The following is a 20,388-nucleotide window of genomic DNA, read 5'->3' on the forward strand; positions in this document are numbered from 1 at the left end:
AATATGGAGTGATTTCCAGGTTATTCAAATTCCCTAATTTTCATTCAGCACATCCTGATTTGCACATCCAATAGTAAAATCTAGTCATTTTTCACAGTTTACCACAGTTTAACCTTTTATTATAATAATTTGCTGTACAGGGTGATTATTTTGATTTCTGAACACATATCAAGAGCATGGCTGGCACAGCTAGTCAGCCACTCCTGGTTCTGCTAGGCAAATTGACTGAAACCAAACATTAGAAGAGGCCAACAAAAGGGCAGTCATATCTCTAGCGTGATTTAAAAATGGCTGATATATAATAAAAGTGGATTTTTCAGAACTTTACAGGCCATTTATCTTCCCAAGTTCTTCTGGCACAGTGCATCTTTTTCGTTAGGATTTATTTGTGCATGATCTCACCCTGAACAGACCTGGGAGTTATAAGAAGACAGATAACATGCCACCCTGCATTGCCTATTATGGTTTTATCAAGGCCCCCTGTAAAACACACGACTAACATTAATACTTCTGAACTGTAAGGCAATCCATCTCTAGCACAAAAAGAGTGAATTATGACACAAACCTGGCACATTAATAGATATTAAATCATTATTTGCTAAATGTGTGCTTCCATCTAGGCCTACAAAATGGTTCAGAAGCAATACTGAAGAAGACATATGATTATGATTATTATTGATAATAATATTATAGTTCCTGTTATCGTCGTTAAAGGTAATAGTAGTATTGTCATCAGAAAAATGTGTTGTACAGATTTTGGGCAAACTGTATTGACGGATAATGTGCTATGCTAATCAAATGTGCTATATACAATATATGTAATGTTATACCATTACATGGTATTATCAGAATCTGTTAATGAAAATAGTTTATATAGTTTGTTTTTGGTAGTGAAGTCAATGTGTTAACATATAAGAACTCAAATGAAAACACAAATTTGCAATATTGAGTTTGGTGGTGTATAAGAACATATGTTTTTCAATAAAACCAACAGAAACTTGACCAGCACTAAAAACTGACACAACAAACCTCTGAACTGTATCTGAATAGATATTATAATCCCCCAAAAAAGTTATCCTCCAAACTCCATATAATTCAACTTGAAAAATATGTATTCTTGAAATACAATTGGTTAATTATGTTGTTAGAAAAAACTTTCTGTCAAGTAAATGGCAGATTGAAAGCTTTTTCTGTTTACTTTTTGAAACTCGTTATAATACAAAGGATTATACAGCATGTCATTATTATTATTACTTTCCAATAGTCGTAATAGTCCTTATTTTAACTGCTATTAATAAAACCCGTAAATCCACGGACAATTAAGGTTTATAGTGATATAAAATAAACGTTTAAAGTGTAAATGTACTGTCAATACAATACAAGTGAGCATTAATTTTCTCTTATCAGAAGGCAAACATTTATAACTGCAACGTAATGTATAAAAAACAGAGTTCTGTAAAAGCCTTGTACTTAATATCACCATCCAGTTTAGTGAAAAGGCATTGTTGCATTTTGGGGTAAATGATGATAATGTTTACTTATGTTTCAAATCTTACAATATTATTATAATAATTATAATTATTAATAATAATAACATTAGGCCTAACACAAAGGGCTTTGGTGGTTTAAAGGTCGACAAAGACAGTGGCACAGCTAAATGATATTGACCGCAACAAGTTAGGCACCTGCTGACGCAAGATAAAAACGTAGAACTTATTTAAAAACGTGTACAACACAAAACATAATATATATATATATATATATATATATATATATATATATATATATATATATATATATTTATTTTATTATTATTTTTTTTTAAACAGACACACATTTTATCAAAATATTGATAATACAAGGGCTGTTGAGGATATAACAACACACATTATCAGATTCACATGAACAGTTACATGAATAGGTAAATATTGCACCTACATTACCGAGTTTTCTTAATTATGGTAATGAGTTGTTTGTATGCATGCTGCATAGATACTCAAATACTAAAATTTAAGTCCAGTTAAATCACACATATACACATCGAAAAGCTGGAGACTTTTTAACTGCGCAGTCATGATTGTCCATATATTTGTCGCTGAATCGATCGCATTCGTTTTTTGGCGATTTGTGCGGCTTGCAACAGTAGATTGAGACAGGGCTGCATATGCTGTCTGGAGCATTACACGCACTTCATCTGTACTCTGACAGTAACTCGACATTTACACGGCGAAAGAGAGCAGCTTTCTGTGTCAGTGCTTCTCACCTTGAAACGGGAAATGAGTGCGATGCTTATAGTTGGACTACACGTTTTAACATACAGAATCAGCACTTGTTTCATATGTATTTCTCCGGGTTATGTGTGTATGTATGTATGTATCTATGAATGTATGTGTTTTTTAGTGATACACTCGGCCCTTCCCTTCTATAGTTACTGGGAATTATTAACATTCATTAACAACAACAATAATGAATTGATATGAAAAAGAAGGAAAGAAGAATAGTAAGTATTTCAGTATGCATCTTCATTATTTTCCTTGCCTTATTCAAATTCGTTTTACATCCTGCTGCTACTAGGTGAGTGAATGCACGCATCGATAGTTAACCTGTGTATATGAAAATGCCCTGACTACTGCTTGCTGCATGCAAATAACGCTTGTGCACTAGTAGTGCAGAGATCTCACACCTTGTCTCCGTAGTCTCCTCTTCCTCAGGCCAAAGATTCGGACTTTGGAGAAGATATCGACCAGGTTCCCATTGCAGAGACCCCGGTTCTTGCTGGGGCTTTTCCTCCTCCGATTGGTGGAGGGCCGGTCTGCATGCTGCTCCCGAGCCTGTCTCTTCTGCCGGATCAAACCGCTGGCAATCGCCGCTGCCATTGCTCACAACCCCCCCCCCCCACCACAATCTCTTCACCTCCAAACACTAACACACAAGCAACAAGCAGGCTCCCTTTGTGTTCGTCCCCCCAAAATATGAAGAAAACACACGTTTCTTCAATTCCTTCTTCTTCACTGGCCCATTGTTGTAGTTTGAATGACACAGTAGTCCTTGATAACTAAATCAGGCAGGTGTATCTTTTCCGATAACTACTTTTTAAACGAGGCACCCATTGCTGTATTTTAACTAAGGCATAAATCCAGACAATATAGGAATTATTTAAATTCCCACTTATATCCGAGGGCTAATATCTCTTAGTTGTGCAGCTGGATCCCAAACTTAAGGAGAATGGGCGCAAGAGTAGTTACATTGATCATACCTGCACATTCATTTTCAGCTCAAAGCTTATGATATTTGCAGTCCTCTCTCTTCGCCAATGAGTCAAAAGGCGTTTAAAAGCACGATCTGATGTCTCTAAAATCTAATTGGCACATTCTCTCTCTCTCTCTCTCTCTCTCTCTCTCTCTCTCTCTCTCTCTCTCTCTCTCTCTCTCTCTCTCTCTCTCTGTCTCTGTCTCTGTCTCTCCCCCTCTGTCTCTATTGTCTTTATTTTCTTGATTGTCGGGTCTGTTTTTAGAGCTCAGCACGCTGGACAGCAATTTCCATCGCTAAGTGTGCAATCAGGCGCCGAAACAAACAAAAGCACATTTCCTGTAATTATTACTTCTGAAGGACGTCTGCTCGTCTCCCAGGTGGTGATGTGTGATTGCGATATTTCTTCTTAGATAGTCTCCAAGTTCAACAGCAATTCGCGACAGTGTTCAAAATATGGGCGACTTCTGCCGGGCATCAGCGAAGGTTCGTTTCTCTTGGCAGTGTTCATAATTTTCAGGAAAAAGGTAAAACAAAAATAGAAGAAACATCCGAAAATAAAAAAAAACTCGAGAGCATGCAATATTAATTTCTTCTGTTTCCCCAAAAAGTTATCCAAGCAGTAGGATCCCCAGCTGCTTTTTCAATATCTCCTCTTTGTATTCCATTCTGTGCAGGTCAGAGGACATTGTCTCATCAAACACACACGCACAGATATAGATTTTGATTTTGTGAATTGTTCAGTTGTTGTTTTTTTCTCAATAAATAAAAACATACCAATCGAACACGGGTTGGAAAAAACAAAAACAAAAAAACGTAACCAAAGCTGACCGGAGTCTGGTGGAGATGACGTCTGACCCGTGTGACAGCACCATACAAATAAATAAACTTTAGGAGACTCCCAGGAGCGGAAGAAACAATTCACCTTTAGAGATTTGCATTTCCAGCTGACGATCTACAAAGTAACCGACGGAAAACGACAGAGAAAGCTTGGGCTGCTGTGTGCTCTCCTTTTCCAAGCGGAGTCTCATTTCGCATTTATTTTCCGACTAACGCTGAAAAAAAACATAAAGGAAGAAAATCTTTCTGCTTCTATAGTCTATAGATCAATGATCATCTACGAGTCATGAACATCAACAAGTCTTAATGAAATATCCCTCCTTTGTCATCGTTTACGGGGAAAGAAAATCCCACACTATGATTAATCATAGGCGAAACCTAAGCTTCAAGGAAAGCACTCTGGTGTTTGACTGTGAGCTGGTAGTAAATTCAACACTTGTAAGGCTGCTTCAGCTGTGCAGGAACTGACGCCCCTGTTTCAAACGTGATCATAACACAAACGCCGGGACCCGTTTAATACCTACAGCATGGGGCGTAGTTAAGGACGCTAGCCTACATTAAATCATCGGCAGATAAGGATCATTACCATAACCAGGAATTGGTTTATCTCGCATATATAAAGGATCAATGCATAAAATAATCAACATCTGCATTATTTTAAGGAAAAGAAAAAAAGGAATTCGATGTTTTTTAGCCCGGTATTGTCTTAAATGACACTACAGGGCAAGGACGTTAAAATACGTTTAGATTGCATTAATTGTTTCAAAGCAAAAGTGTATATATATATATATATATATATATATATATATATATATATATATATATAAGCTGAGTGTGAGTGCTCATTGCATTGTTACTGATTGACAACACAAGCCAGGGGAAACGGATAGAGGATATGTATGCATGAAACCGATTCAAGAATGCGCACACAGAAACACACACTCATTTTCTGGTTTTAAAAACGAAATGAAAAACCAGATGATAAACTGTTGCCTATCCAGTGTATTTCAGCACCACGGCTTAATTGAAAATGCGGTTCTCAGTTCAGCACCACGGACAGCGACAGGTTCAGGAGCCATTCATACAGAACAGACCCTATTGATAATCCTGGCTGCGGAGCTCAGACTGGATTTGACGTTAATGAAAATGGAATAAACAAGCCCTAATATATATATATATATATATATATATATATATATATATATATATATAATGATAGACAGAGAGATAGAGTGACAGAGAATGTCGACATTTTACTGATCTAGTTACTTAGAATATTGCTGCCATGTCTTGCCTATTCTACATGCATGTAATTTGGAGACGTCTAACCGTAGCAAAAAAATAAAAATAAAATAATAATCATAAAAAACACTCAAGAGAGCCATCTGCTGTTTGTCCCTGTAATGGAATAACCTTTTCTAGTGGGTGCACAGACTGCTTAGCACTAGTTCCTTCTGATTTTATTAGGTTTATTGGCCACCAGTTACAAAATATATATAAATATGTAGCAAGCATGATGAACTGAGTACCTACTTATTCAGTATTTTGCATTTTACTACGCATTAAGTCTTCAGAACTAACAACAAGCTAAATATGGCTATATTGGAATTGCATTTTTTTAAGCAAAAGCAACAGTTTAAAAATATGCCAACTATACAGTCCACTGTAACCAAACCAGTAAACTAAATACTGACCTTAAACTTAAAATAACTACAAATGCACTACAGTACAGTCCAACGCTAAAGCGTAAAGACATGTTTAGGTTACGTTTTCTGTAATACAATTCATAACCTCCACCACCAGCATTTTGGGACTGAAAAACAGATTATTGGAACATAAAACAAATCTGTTTCCACCATACAGTGGCGTATATGGTATTTTATACAATACACAAACGAAAAGAAGTCGTTCGTGTTTGTGGGAATAACAACAAGAATGTATTGAAGTGTACAGTTATTCGTTGTTCTCCTTTTTCGTGATATCACTGTTGATACTGGTGCTGTTTTACTTAGATTAGGCAAACACGTATCATATTTAGAAGTTAATATTAGACCTTAACCATAGACTATTTTGAAAACCGTTGCCACAGATCCGCTTCAAGGCTCTGTCGGTAACACGTCGCTCTGCGCCTCAGCAGCAGCGCTATCTCGCCGGGACAACCAGCTCCTGAAACTGCAATTATTGCGTCCCGCCACCAGCGGACACTATCAGCCCAACAATAAATCCACCGACTCTTCTGCACAGCAGCAAAATGAGCTCACATCATGCAGCATTTTCAGACTTCGCTTGTAGTATAAAAACATAGTGGGGAAAAAACATTTTTGTAGTGTAATTTTGGCTCAACCCAGTACACTGTCTGTTAAGCTCGCTGTAATTCACAATTCAAAATAATATGATAGAATGTATCGTGCCAGTCTAATGTACATCTACTTAAATACATATATCAAGTAAATATATGTTTCAATTATTAAGTAAGTGAGTAAATAAATGCATAAACAAATGCTTAAATTCCAACGAGAAAGAAGCCAAGATTCACCTACTACTCAGATGTTCTACTACTAATTAAAATAATAAGTGCTTGGTCAGGTATTTATTTAATCGTGAAATACTATACAGTACTGAAATCCTATTGCTATAACTTACTAAATGGACAGTATATATGCAATAAACCCAGTATAGTACTGGAGTGTATCTGTGAAGAAACGCTGCATAAGGAGAATGGCTTTACAGCACTGTGTATGTGGAATGAAGAACAAGCAAGAACGTTTGTCTTTTATCGTCTTGCCAACAGAAAAGATTTTCAGACATTAGGATGTACATTTTCTGTTCTTCCGGTCTTTTATCTGCCTCGACATAATACACATGAAAACGTTAAGCATATCCATGCAAAATACATTTTTTACTGAAAATAGACCTAGCCGAAGATCCCAGATGACTGGAGTTGTTCTATATCCAGCGTGTTTCAGTCAGGGGAACTCATTAAGATCTTTTCAAGGTGTTTGAATAAGCAGGATTAAACAATGTTAATGGCAAAATCATGGATAAAAACACCAGGCAATGATTAAGAGGTATTTGCAGTCTTTCCCCTGCTCTGTTTCTGAATGATATTCTTTTCAGTTTTCAGTGTTAACATATATTATTTATAATCCGTCACAAACCCGTTGTCCCAGTAATTATCAATCTTAAACTCATATTTGTCTTACATAAATACTGTACAGAACGCGCTTCATTTGCGACGTATTAAAAACAAATACATGAATAAATTACCCACATATAGAAACCTATAAACTATATATATTTATGAAGTCAGACCAACAACTTCGGAAGTTAATATTTTAGAAAAAGAATGCAGCAAAACTAGCTGACTAAAATATGTATGTCCAGGGAGAGAAAGTAGTGTTAAATGGTTCCACAATATGAGTCAATTTTCTTGATGTACGACCAGTTAACAAGAAGCATTACGTGTATGGACTTAAAATATACAATATTTGCTTTAGTCTTGAAATTAAGTTATACATTATGCATGGACTCAGACTGCTTTCTGAGCAGTCCTGCTAGCTGAGACTGCCTTCGAGTTTGTCTGGTGCTCTGTAAACCGCTCAGTAAACAAATCATGGTATCGTAGGACGTATGTATGCAATCCATGAAGTCAAATAAAATGAAATAATGTATATCAACTTTGCAAATTAAATAAATAAATACATGTGTTGCTAAACCGCATCTACCAGCAGCTCTTGTACAGTTGTGGAATACATAAAGAGCAGGCACCTGAGATCGCAACCACTACAACTATTTATTTGAGAACCTTAACATTACAAACCTGTTGCAGGATACAGCACCGCATGACGGGTCAAAAAACGTCTGTGTGTTTCGACACGGATGTTTGCGGCCTGTTGCAGTGACTGTTTTTGTTGTGCTGTGCTTTACCGTCAGTGCCCAGGTGAGCAACAGCTGGACACGACTACAGTGGTCTTTGACATGCTAAATCTGTGACATTTGCGCGTTATTAGAATTAGATCCTCAGGCAAGTGATGTCTCTCAATTATTAAACTTGCAATTATTAGCCATGGTTCCATCTGCTGAGATCTTACATTTTGCCATAGAAAAACTGAGTTAATGGATTTCTGAAATCAAGTGTTTTGTATCCACCCAAGCACTCCACCCCCCTTTTGCTGCAGGGAATCAGTAATTAATTGTTTAGGGGGTGATGTGCTATGCAAAAAGTTTTTTATTTTGTTTTTATGCACCATTAACACCAGTAGGTTTAGTAATACTTAGGACAAACACATATGCATATACAACCATTGTGAATGCACAGTGTTCGCATATACTTCATAAAGCTGGTAGAAAATCACTGCTGTTGTACCCTTGAGCAAGGTACTCTACTCAGATTGCTCCAGATAAAAAAATATAAAAAAAACAACTGTAGAAATGGGTACCAATCTAAGCTACTTTGTATAAAAGCATCAACCAAAGACATCAATAATAAATTAAATATATTACACTAAAAATTTAAATGAAACATTTGGCTAAATCAATGTTTGGGTCATGTCAAGCCATTTCACAAACCAGAAAAATGTAAAAACAGAACAACAGTAATGAAACAGACGGCAAACATAAACATTTCTTCGATCTGCAAGTGCTTCATTGCATTTAATGTTCTACGACCAATATGCATCAACTATAGTGATGTTGAGACAGAGACTCAGTGAAAGAAATATTGTTGATAACATGTTACACCTCTTTGAAAGTCATTCTGTTAACACAAACTGACTCAAAATTCAGCACACTGGATCAGTTTTAGAGAGAATTTATTCCTGAAAGCAGGATGCTGGTTAAAGCATAACCCAGGGGACTATGCAACACAGACTGTTTCATCATATTGATGCATGGTGGCCTTCACTAGGACACAGAAGTCTAAAGCAAGATCAAAAAGACAGTAAACAAAAACAACCAAAGTGAAAACAGATACCATCTATAATATATGTATTATAATGTATAATGTATAATGTAAAATCACCAAGGTTTGCAATTATTTTTCTATTAAACACTTTATATGGGAGAACTCTTAACATGTTTTATTTTGTTTTTTACCTTAAACTACAGACTGAGATTTTGTTGCAGTGTTATAATATGATATCATATAATATACTTTTTTGATTATCAGTACATTGTCTAGTTTAAAAATGTTTTTACCAAGTATATAAGAAAATACAATAGAATATTATAGACTATCATAAACAGTGTTTCACGTTAACTTCTGTTGAGGGGTATACTTGTGGACTACACATAATGTGTCAAAGAAACTGTTTTGCATAATTCAGAAAAAAAACTATGATTTTCAACAGAAGCTTCATAAAGAAAGGTACTTTGAGTTTAAGCTGGCAGAACTTCCAATATAAGTATAAGTAAAACTTAAATAATATGATACAACTATGTTAAATCTATAATACAATTCCTTCATTCATTCAATTATTTCATCTTTTTAAATCCTCTCATGAAAAATAACTGTAACATATTTAGCCAAACATAGAGAATACACACCTACCTAATAGAAAATTCCTTTTCCTTCTGAATAGCTGTGATTCCATGTTGTGTGCAAGGAAAACTGGATGGGAGAACAAGGTACAAATTCTGTGCCAGACTTGTCTGTATGTTCCTTCTTTATGTATATTGCCTACATCCAAAGGCAACATCACTGGAATGATCCTACAGGCCGCCCAGACTGTTCAAATTAATTTGTTAAATCTAATGAAGAAACACAACACCTAAGAAGGCTAAGAGGTGGGGAGACACATCATATAATCCAACACATTAGGAAAACAAAGATTGTACTGGACAGTCAATGTATTAAGCAGAATGTCTCCTACTTCAACAGTAGATTTTGTTCTTTATACAAACGACATATCATTGCAGTGAAATTTGATTAGCAAAAAGGGAGAGAATTGGAGACAGAAATTGCCATTAGCCTTTGAAGATACTGCAAAACAGGAGATGAGGACACACCAAAGTCTTGGACATTTGTGTATGTGTGTGTGTGCGTGTGTGTGCATGTGTGTGCATGTGTGTGTCTGTGTGTTTTGGGGAGGGTAGGGTGTTAGTCCATGGTCTCATCATGCAAAGACCTTGAAGGAATTCAAGTTTCCTGGATGAATGATTGTTCACACACAGCTATCACCCTTTTCTAAAAATAGATCTGTCTTATTTGGCACACATTACTCTTTTGCAGTGTGCTTGGAGATTCAGCACTTTTTAAAAGCCGGTGACCCCCTGTTTGTACCGATCTTGGGAAGTAATCACATAGTTGTTGGCAGAGCCCTCCTTTGGTCAGCACGGGATCAGCTCCCAGCATACTGAACAAAGGGTGACTTATCTGAATAAGAAATCGATAGTGTTAGATCACGGAGGGCCCAGAGATTTGCTTGCCCCATTACATATAAGCGGACCTCAGACTTTTTCACTCAGAGGAAGGTAATTCATGTATTGGATGGTACAGAGGGTTGTCAAGCTCGGAAGCCACTGCCAGCGAGTTCAATGGACACTCTGAGTGGATGTTGTGCAAAGTGATCTGATTTTAAAAGATTGGGTGTGTGTTTGGTGGGGGGTGGATGACAACAACTTCTCAGTTCATCCTTGGCATGTGTAAGAGACAGACAGTGTAATACACTCTGTGAGACTTGCTTGTGTCACTCAAGAGAGCTTAATGGACTGAAGAACAATTCTACCTCTCCAGTGATGGACCGCTAGATGTTTGTATACTTTAGATCAACTGCCTAGTGCCTAATTATGGAAGTAAAAGGTGAAGAAGGTTGCAAAGTTATTCTAGAGCAGTAGCTTCAAATTTGAAACCAAACAACACAAAATAAGTTTATAAATGTATTAATATGGACAGATTATTGATCACAAAGGACAACCTATCATTTATCCATGAGACATAGTGTGTGTCAGCTTAAAAAATTGGTCAAGCCTTCTTAGCTCAAGACAACAAAGACAAGCATTCAGTTGTGGTGAATCATTCTGGTCAACAATCACTCTTGTTCACAGCCCACACCTGAATCTGACTTCAAATTTTGAAGAAGATGATCTTATGAGTATAAAGCTTACTGTGAAAAGTCCCTGGTGTACAGGGTAGTTACCAATCCCATACAATTCCAAACTATTATCAAATGAGTCACTTTATTATCCATTGAAACTGTGAACAATGGCTCAACACATACATATAGTCATGTCTCCCCTGACTCTAGCCTCTAATTGACCTCACCTGAGTCTGACAACAGGTGCGCTGTCTCAAGTTTCACCAGAGGTGGGTGTTCTGCACACTGAGGCCCTCTAGAGGCCCTTTTTAGAAGGCCGGGTAAGAGAATGCTTTGCCAATTCGGAGGTTGAAATACCTCCCGTGGGCCACCAGTCCACACCCTTGACCACAGTATGTTCAATCACTGAAAGATCTGTGGATGGGACAATGTTTTTCAGACTTCTTAGAATGAATATTAAGCAGTAAGATACCTTTCTTTCTTTTCAAAAGTCAGATGAAGAGTAGAGCTTTTAGCCTGGCTTGGTGAACTGCATTGTTTGTATAATGTTTACAGATGATCCAAACCAAGAGGTCTGACTTCAACAGAAATGTCTGTCTGTTTATATAGTCCAGCAGTAGGGGGAACAGGTATGAAAATATGTAACAAGTGTGGGAGCTCTCATAATTATTTCCCACATTTATAAAATAAAGCACAGTTCTTGTTTTGTTTCATTTTGTATAATTATTATTATATATTTTTGGTTTCTTTTTTATCTATATTGTAAGTAACAAATATGAATGAATAAAAAGCAGCATGCTTTCCATTTACCTTTTGTTTATGAACTTCCTTTTCCTACAGTTTCCACAGAAGATGAAGATGAAGTGTACTCTACAGAATGTTTAACTACTTCTAGAACTGTTCCTGTTTCAGTTCTCATAGAACACAAAAAACAGCAGGCTGGTACCAACTCCTCAATGCTAAAACCAAATAGGACATTTAGCCAAAGTCTGGACTGATAGTAAAGTTCCTATTAAGCAAGGTGCCCTGTCTAAATTCCAGTTTTCCAATTGGCCTAACTTAGATGTTAACTGATTTCTCCCAGCATCAAAGGAGATGAAGAAACCTGTCTGTCAGTTCAGTGGTAGAAGGAGTGGGTACTGCCAAACTATTGGGATTGTCTGGGATTAAACAATTGCTATACAAATTCACTATGGTAATTATGTCAATTTAGCAAGTGTAAATGTCTGTAGAATGCAGGTGAGCAAAGTTCAATTTGCCACCTTTCTGAAACCGTGACAGCCAGGGAGAGTTCGCAAAATGCTAATTTGTTCAGCCAAGGATCAGTCTGCATATATAATGGGGGAAATATATAAAACCAATAAATGTCAATGGAGCGAAAAGTAAAATTTCATGCTCATAAATTCTGTGCAACAATTAAAGCAGCCAACCTCAATTAAATGAGCTTGGAGGAAAATTCCAGGTACAGAGGCCCATAAAGTGTCACAGCCTTGAATAAACAGCACTCCACTTTACTCCTAGTGCTGTGGCTCGCTGCAAGGCTGCTCGTTCTATTAGCTTGAAGAATGGCATCAATTGTGAATTGCAAAAAAGACAGAAAAGAAGATATATAGTGCTTCATTTGCTGAAATCAAATTATATAATTCTATTGAAGTCAGGAATGGGACCTAATTGAATTGGGACTTGGAGAATGATTTCTTCACCACTGAATACTGATGTTTTTCACAGTGTGTGGGTTTAATTAACCCCTCCAAAATGTTATCCGGTCCACGCTATAGAACTGTGCAACAGAAGGAATCTCTACTTGAGACACACATGAAAAGTAGCGGCAATGTACTTTTAATAGCTGCAACAGAGATGTAAAATGTAATTATATATATTTCATCTTCAATGAGCCTAATATACAGCTTACTTTAATTTTTTTAATCTGTTTCTTAAATATAGTTTCTCTGTGATTTAGTTGTTTTTTAAAGGGTGAGGCATGACTACAGTAATTCAGAGAAGAACTAAGAATGAAAAGAATGAAAAGGTCACAATTAATGATTAGGTTTTCTCCTCCTTAAGAAGCTGTACATAATCCAGGGCAGAAGGCTTGAAGTTTTAAGATTTTCCTAGGATGGAGTTTAATAAAATGCTTGTTCTGATTTATTAAAATAAGCTGAATGTTGCTGTAGTAATTTAAAAACAACAGTGACACATTCCCAACTAAATAAAGACAAATAAAATATAATCCATACACACTCAGCAAGATAGTACTATTATTGTCTAATGAGTGCATTCATAAAAATATATTCAGGAAATTCCTTGACCATTCCAGCATTAATAAACAGTACTGTGTCTCATTTGCTTTATCATATGTCACATTCATTATTATTATATTTCTTAACAGACACCTGTATCCAGAGCAACTTACAATTGATCACATTATTGTTATGAATAATTACCCAGCTGGGTTTTCACCGGAGCATTTTAAGTACAGTAGTTTGCTCAAGGGTACAACAGCAGTATCCTCCACCTGGGATTGAACCCAAAACCCTCCACACCATAGTCCAGAGCCCTGACCACTACTACACTGCTGCCCAGTCAGTACCCTTTATAGCTACAGGAGATAGACCGATGCTATTTATACAAGCTAGTCCTACACACTTTGGCTCAATTACAACAGACCCGTTGTGCAGAAACCACCCACAGGGACCATAATGAAACACAACACAGGTCATCATTAGAAACAATCTGCTACCACATCCAAACTTGGGTACAAACAATGAACAGAAATGATTAATATATATTAAGACCCACCAAAGCATAGTGAGACACCCTTCCTCACTTGAAAGCTCCATCGTAAGCACAGCACTTGTTTGCAGATATGGAGAAAGGATTAGTGATTTTGTTTTGACAGTGACAACATGGTGGATGCCTGCCAAACCAGGGTACCCGTGATAAATTAACACATTTGATCCCTCTGCTGCTTAGATGCCCTGCAGGGCAGTTTCACTGAGAAGACCAAATAAAACGAAAGTGTCAAATCCAAATAGCATTTAACACTAGTGACATTACGCATTATGCAAATTAGGCAAATGATGAAAAACATTGCTGTTGATAGATTTGTTTGGGGAGAAGGCGGGGGTAATATTTCCCCAAGCTCTGTCCGTTTCACTGTGCCAGAGTTTCAAAACACTTAATGGCTATTGAATTTGGATATCTGGATTTGTTTCTTGTTCATGTGTCTTTGTGTGTTTAAAACAAACAAACAAACAAACACACAAGAAACAGCAGCATGGCATTGGTCTTTGATCTCAAGGATCTTCTAAACAATTCACATATATGATTCAATGGGGTATTTATATTTATATGGAAGTCAAGTGGACAAACAACAGCCTGAAACAATATGAGAAACCAATCCAAACCAATTTATTTAGCAAGTGCTTTATGGCTGCAGTCACCACCAAACACTCATACATTTTAAACGCTACCAGCCGCTTGGCCCTGGGCGTTAATTTGGGCACTGTTTGGAACTAGTGGAGGAGAGGGACAAAATATAAAGATCGATGTCTAGATTGCAAATCATTGCTAATGTGCATTTGACATTTAGCCAGACTTTTAAATACAAACTAAAACCTGAGGGCCCAATTAAATACTTAAAGATTTAATGTATCCTAAAGCTCGATGCTTAGTTTGAGGGTTTCTTTTAAAAAATAAAACCAATTGTATCTGACAGTGTGTTACAAGGGGGTAAACAGAGATTGTAATCTTATGCCAGTTTCATTAAATACTTATGTCTTTTGCAAATGTGAAATGAGAACTATGTGATCTATAGACTGCAGGGTTATTTAATTATGCTTTCCCAAAGATACACCATTGCACCAAAACTGCCTATAATATATACAAAACGTTATCTTCCCTGCTCAGCAAATTCACGATTGTCCTTAGGTAAAATAGCCCTAATGAGTAGGCACATAAATTAGGTACTTTTATTGTTGTTTTTGTGGGGAGGGGTGATGTAAATTGTATTTAATTGCTTTAGGTCAAATAAAACTTGCACAACAAAAAATAGGTTATAATATTACTACTATTAGTCCCAAAACTACTTCAATAATCAGGCATTTGTTAACTTCTTTTGAAGTTGTGCACTACATGGACGTTTGTTCCCACTTTCAGTACTGTAGGACGCAGGCAAACAAGCGATTGTGGGACGTTGTTAATTAGTATGCTGCACCCAGAGACAGTGCTGTGAAAGATTAAAGTTGCCCTTCGAGGTTGCGTTGGATTTGTTTGAAGAGTTCTGCTTCATTTCCCGCTGTCAGAACAGGGAGAAGGCTTTGGCATCTGTGTCTTTGGTAAGACGAAGCAACTCTAACCAAGGGTATCTGATCAGAGAGTTCATTCTCCCCCCCTCCGAGGTTTTATTTTGGCCAACTTTTATAGAAGCTGGGGTCAGCGGAGGTAAACAAATAGCTGGGTGTTAGTCTTCTGAGGTTCATTGCAACAGATTTCTGACTCCAGTTCATATACAAGCATGGAAACTCTAACCCATCTCTGTTATCTTTAGGATAATTCATACATTTGTTCAATTATTCATTCATTTGGTCAAAAACAAGCAGTAAATAATGCTGTTTTACCTCAAACTCTCCTATCTGCCCTCAGTTGAGACATTCAGTCTTGGCATTTACAGTTTAAAGCACCTCTAAGCAAAAAGACACAAAGCACTTGTGGTGATTTTAAATTAAATTATCCTTAGTTGATCCATCCAGGTTTCAACTCTGACCTTTAAAGGGAAAATTCTAATCTAATCAATTAATCTAATTGCATTTTCTGCCTTAATAATATGTGACATTTTGCCATTTCAGGCTCTAAATAAAATATTTTTCAAGTGATTACAAAGCAGCACAAACCTGCATGCTATTTTGAGTTTCCAATAAAAGTGCGAAGTGCATTTCTTTTCACTACAAGCTGATATCTTCCAGAATATTCCTCAATTATAATAAAAAAACAACTCCCTAAACTTTGAAACTTTAATCTACAAGAGAGATTAAGTAAAGAAAGACACATTTTTATTCTTCTCAAGGCAAAACAGCACTACAATGCCTATTGACATAGATACAGGCTTTTAGATCATCTCACACATTCTGAATAGCTATAGTCTCGCCCAGCCTATCATACAGAAATGTAGTTTTTTTAAAAACTTGTTTTAGTAGTTATATTAGTCATATTCAGTCAGTTAGAGGTTATCAACACATTTTAAGCCTTGATTATTTCTTATTTCTCAATAATGATGATCTGCTCAGTTGTATATTCATTACAAACCAGTATCCCTGCCTACTTTAATAATGAAACTCTCCGATCCATTCAAAAAACAGACAGGCTTTTGCGAAATTTTGGGGAAGAAACATTTAGCATACAAGCAGCATGCTATGGTCTGGAGCTTGCTGGTTTATGTCAGTGCTACACTACTAACTGATTGCAGTTGGGGACTTAATTGGCTTAACGAACAGCTTAATTGGATGAATTCAGCCAAGGCTCTGGAGGCTGAAATGGGCTGAGCAGACCTTGGATTGCTGCACTCAATGGACTGGTTTGATTGAGCTCTATGCCTTCTCAAGCAGCTTTCTGTGCACCCCACTAGCCGTACAATGTAAAACAAAATAGAGGAAGATATGGTGTTTGTGTGTCAAGGCTACATCTTCAGGGCTGTGGGTGGATTGCTGTGGTGCTCAACTACAGTTGGCCTTTTTTTCATTTTCTTACTTAACTTGGGGCTGTAAAACGGAAGAAAATAAACAGTGATTCCAAGTTAGAAGTAATGAAAATCTCTCCAGGTGGTTAACCGAGTAGCTGAACACGGTATATGTGTTTCATTGAAAAACTAATTTTATCTGCTGCCACAGGCTCTGCCTGTCTCCCTGATCTGGACACCTCTAATATGGACCCCCTGTTTTTATTTTTTGCCTCATGGTCCTTTGTTTTACTCTGTCTACCAGCTGCTTTTCTCCATTTATCTCAGCTTCGTAAATCAATCAGCTTTGCAGATGTATAGGGACCAATTGCCAAACCACAGTGTTTGCCAATTGTAACACGGACAAATCAATAAACCACATCAAGCTAGGGCATTGATTTCATGGGCCTAATGTATCAGCTGTACATATTCAGTACTGTGCAAAGGTTTTAGGCAGGTGTGAAACAGTGCTGTAAAGTACTCTTAAAGGGAGTGCTCCTAATCTCAGCTCGTTACCTGTATAAAAGACACCTGTCCACAGAAGCAATCAATCAATCAGATTCCAAACTCTCCACCATGGCCAAGACCAAAGAGCTGTCCAAGGATGTCAGGGACAAGATTGTAGACCTACACAAGGCTGGAATGGGCTACAAGACCATCACCAAGCAGCTTGGTGAGAAGGTGACAACAGTTGGTGCGATTATTCGCAAATGGAAGAAACACAAAATAACTGTCAGTCTCCCTCGGTCTGGGGCTCCATGCAAGATCTCACCTCGTGGAGTTTCAATGATCATGAGAACGGTGAGGAATCAGCACAGAACTACACGGGAGGATCTTGTTAACGATCTCAAGGCAGCTGGGACCATAGTCGCCAAGAAAACAATTGGTAACACTACGCCGTGAAGGACTGAAATCCTGCAGCGCCCGCAAGGTCCCCCTGCTCAAGAAAGCACATGTACAGGCCCGTCTGAAGTTTGCCAATGAACATCTGAATGATTCAGAGGAGAACTGGGTGAAAGTGTTGAGACCAAAATCGAGCTCTTTGGGATCAACACAACTCGCCGTGTTTGGAGGAGGAGGAATGACCCCAAGAACACCATCCCCACCGTCAAACATGGAGGTGGAAACATTATGCTTTGGGGGTGTTTTTCTGCTAAGGGGACAGGACAACTGCACCGCATCAAAGGGACAATGGACGGGGCCATGTACCATCAAATCTTGAGTGAGAACCTCCTTCCCTCAGCCAGGACATTGAAAATGGGTCGTGGATGGGTATTCCAGCATGACAATGACCCAAAACACACAGCCAAGGCAACAAAGGAGTGGCTCAAGAAGAAGCACATTAAGGTCCTGGAGTGGCCTAGCCAGTCTCCAGACCTTAATCCCATAGAAAATCTGTGGAGGGAGCTGAAGGTTCGAGTGCCAGACGTCAGCCTCGAAACCTTAATGACTTGGAGAGGATCTGCAAAGAGGAGTGGGACAAAATCCCTCCTGAGATGTGTGCAAACCTGGTGGCCAACTACAAGAAACGTCTGACCTCTGTGATTGCCAACAAGGGTTTTGCCACCAAGTACTAAGTCGAAGGGGTCAAATACTTATATCCCTCATTAACATGCAAATCAACTTTTTTGAAATGCGTTTTTCTGGATTTTTGTTGTTGTTATTCTGTCTGTCACTGTTAAAATATACCTACCATTAAAATTATAGACTGATCATTTATTTGTCAGTGGGCAAACGTACAAAATCAGCAGGGGATCAAATACTTTTTTCCCTCACTGATGTGTCTTTCATCTGCTGTTTCCTTGGCCAACCACTGCGTCTACAGTCCTCAACATTGCCTGTTTCTTTGTGCTTCTTCAAAAGCGCTTGGACAGCACATCTGGAAATCTTTTGACAGTAAACTATCTTCAGCAGCCTCACCTTGTTAGCTGAGTTTGGCTGTTCCTCACCCAGTTTTATTCCTCCTACACAGCTGTTTCTGTTTCAGTTGATGATTGTGTTTCAAACTTCATATTGAATTGATGATCATTAGCACCTGTCTGGTATAATTGTTTAATCAGACACCTGACTGTATGCCTACAAAATCCCTGACTTTGTGCAAGTGTACCTAGAAGAACTGATGCTGTTTTGAAGGCAAAGGCTGGTCACACCAAATATGGATTTGCTTTAGATTTTTCTTCTGTTCATTCACTTTGCATTTAGTTAATGGATAAATAGAATCTATTAACACATCTATTTTTTAAAGCATTCTTACTTTACAGCATTTTTTCTCACCTGCCTAAAACTTTTGCACAGTACTGTATTTAATAGTATACTTTTCAAATGTGTCCAGCTCTGTTGGAATTACCCACATCTCCAAGATGATGTAATTTCCAGAAATATAATTGGACAATATAAACAAGCTACATCAACACAAAGTGAGACTGTAATGTAGAATCTTGCTAACAAAATACCAAATTAATCTAATGGTCTTTACAGCCTTCATGCCACACGACACAAAGACTACCACTGTAATCAATTTCTGTATGAATTTCTCTACATTGAAAGTCTCCACTTAGCTTCATTTTGCATTACAACAGAATATACACAAGCAGAGAAAGGAAGTCTGTTTTAAAATATATTGTTAGTATACATTAGTCCCACAGTTAAACAAAAAAACAGCAATAAAAACAATGGCTGGCACAGGAACTAGACTGTATTTCAAATGCAAGAATGCACAAAAGCGTAACACTTTACAATAATGGGCACCAATTCATAATGCATGAATGAATGTTGATGTTGATCACATGCATAAGCCCTAACCCCAAACCTAGTCTGTAACACTTGATTATACCAAGTGTGACCCCAACACTGATAACCCACCCTTGTAGTCAAGCAGCGATAGACTCCAAAGACAGCTTGCATGCTCGGCATATTCCCCTTTCTTCTCAACCTGTTTTAAGTATGCAACATCTAAAAAAATGTACTGTCAGCAAAAGTACAAACATGCCCCTGGCAGAGCTTGTGAATAAGAATGAGCCTGAACTCTTGTCTTTTCTTGTAGAGGATATGCATAAGAAAATGAAGTCTGCAAGCCCACAAAGACTTCAAAATCACAACACATTCATTAAGAAGCTCATTCAGATTAATTTCTTCTTAATACAGTGCAGGATTCTAAAATTACTTTCTGCTGTGCTTGAGATCATTCATCAAACTCTCATTATTAATACAAAGATCAAAATTCAAAGCTACATTTTTATTAAAGTCCGGGCTAGGTAACAGCAGGTAATATTGCTATCCCGAGATAACTCACAAGCTAACAAGACCTCTTCTTTTGTATTTGGCTGTGGCCTCAACACATCACCATATCTGATACTTTTCAGACAAATCTTTCAATTACAAAGATATATTTCCAAAAATTATGAAGCTGTATAGACTCCATATTTATACTTTGAAATCAAAGAAACAAAGCAGTTAATCTTGTTTCAATGTCCCTTTAACCACATTACCTCTATACCTGCATCTATAGTAACTGAAGGTAATTGGGTGGAATAAAACCATCTAAGTATAATG

At 37.4% G+C, this 20,388-nt stretch overlaps 1 protein-coding gene across 2 annotated transcripts in view; it reads right to left on the reverse strand.

The window, feature by feature from the left end:
• Positions 1–20,388, reverse strand: part of fgf14 (fibroblast growth factor 14) — a 178,124-nt gene that overhangs the window by 55,786 nt on the left and 101,950 nt on the right. Inside the window, exon 1 of one of the 2 annotated variants that reach the window (XM_066706782.1) lies at positions 2,684–4,551. The exons of the other annotated variant lie outside the window; for it this stretch is intronic. Within the exon in view, the coding sequence (XP_066562879.1) occupies positions 2,684–2,876 (193 nt within the window). The 5' untranslated portion in view covers positions 2,877–4,551. Of the gene's footprint in view, positions 1–2,683; positions 4,552–20,388 lie in introns of those variants that run through there. 2 annotated transcript variants of the gene reach the window in all.

The sequence above is a fragment of the Amia ocellicauda genome, chromosome 6 (genome assembly GCF_036373705.1).
Source record: "Amia ocellicauda isolate fAmiCal2 chromosome 6, fAmiCal2.hap1, whole genome shotgun sequence".
Taxonomy (NCBI): Eukaryota; Metazoa; Chordata; class Actinopteri; order Amiiformes; family Amiidae; genus Amia; species Amia ocellicauda.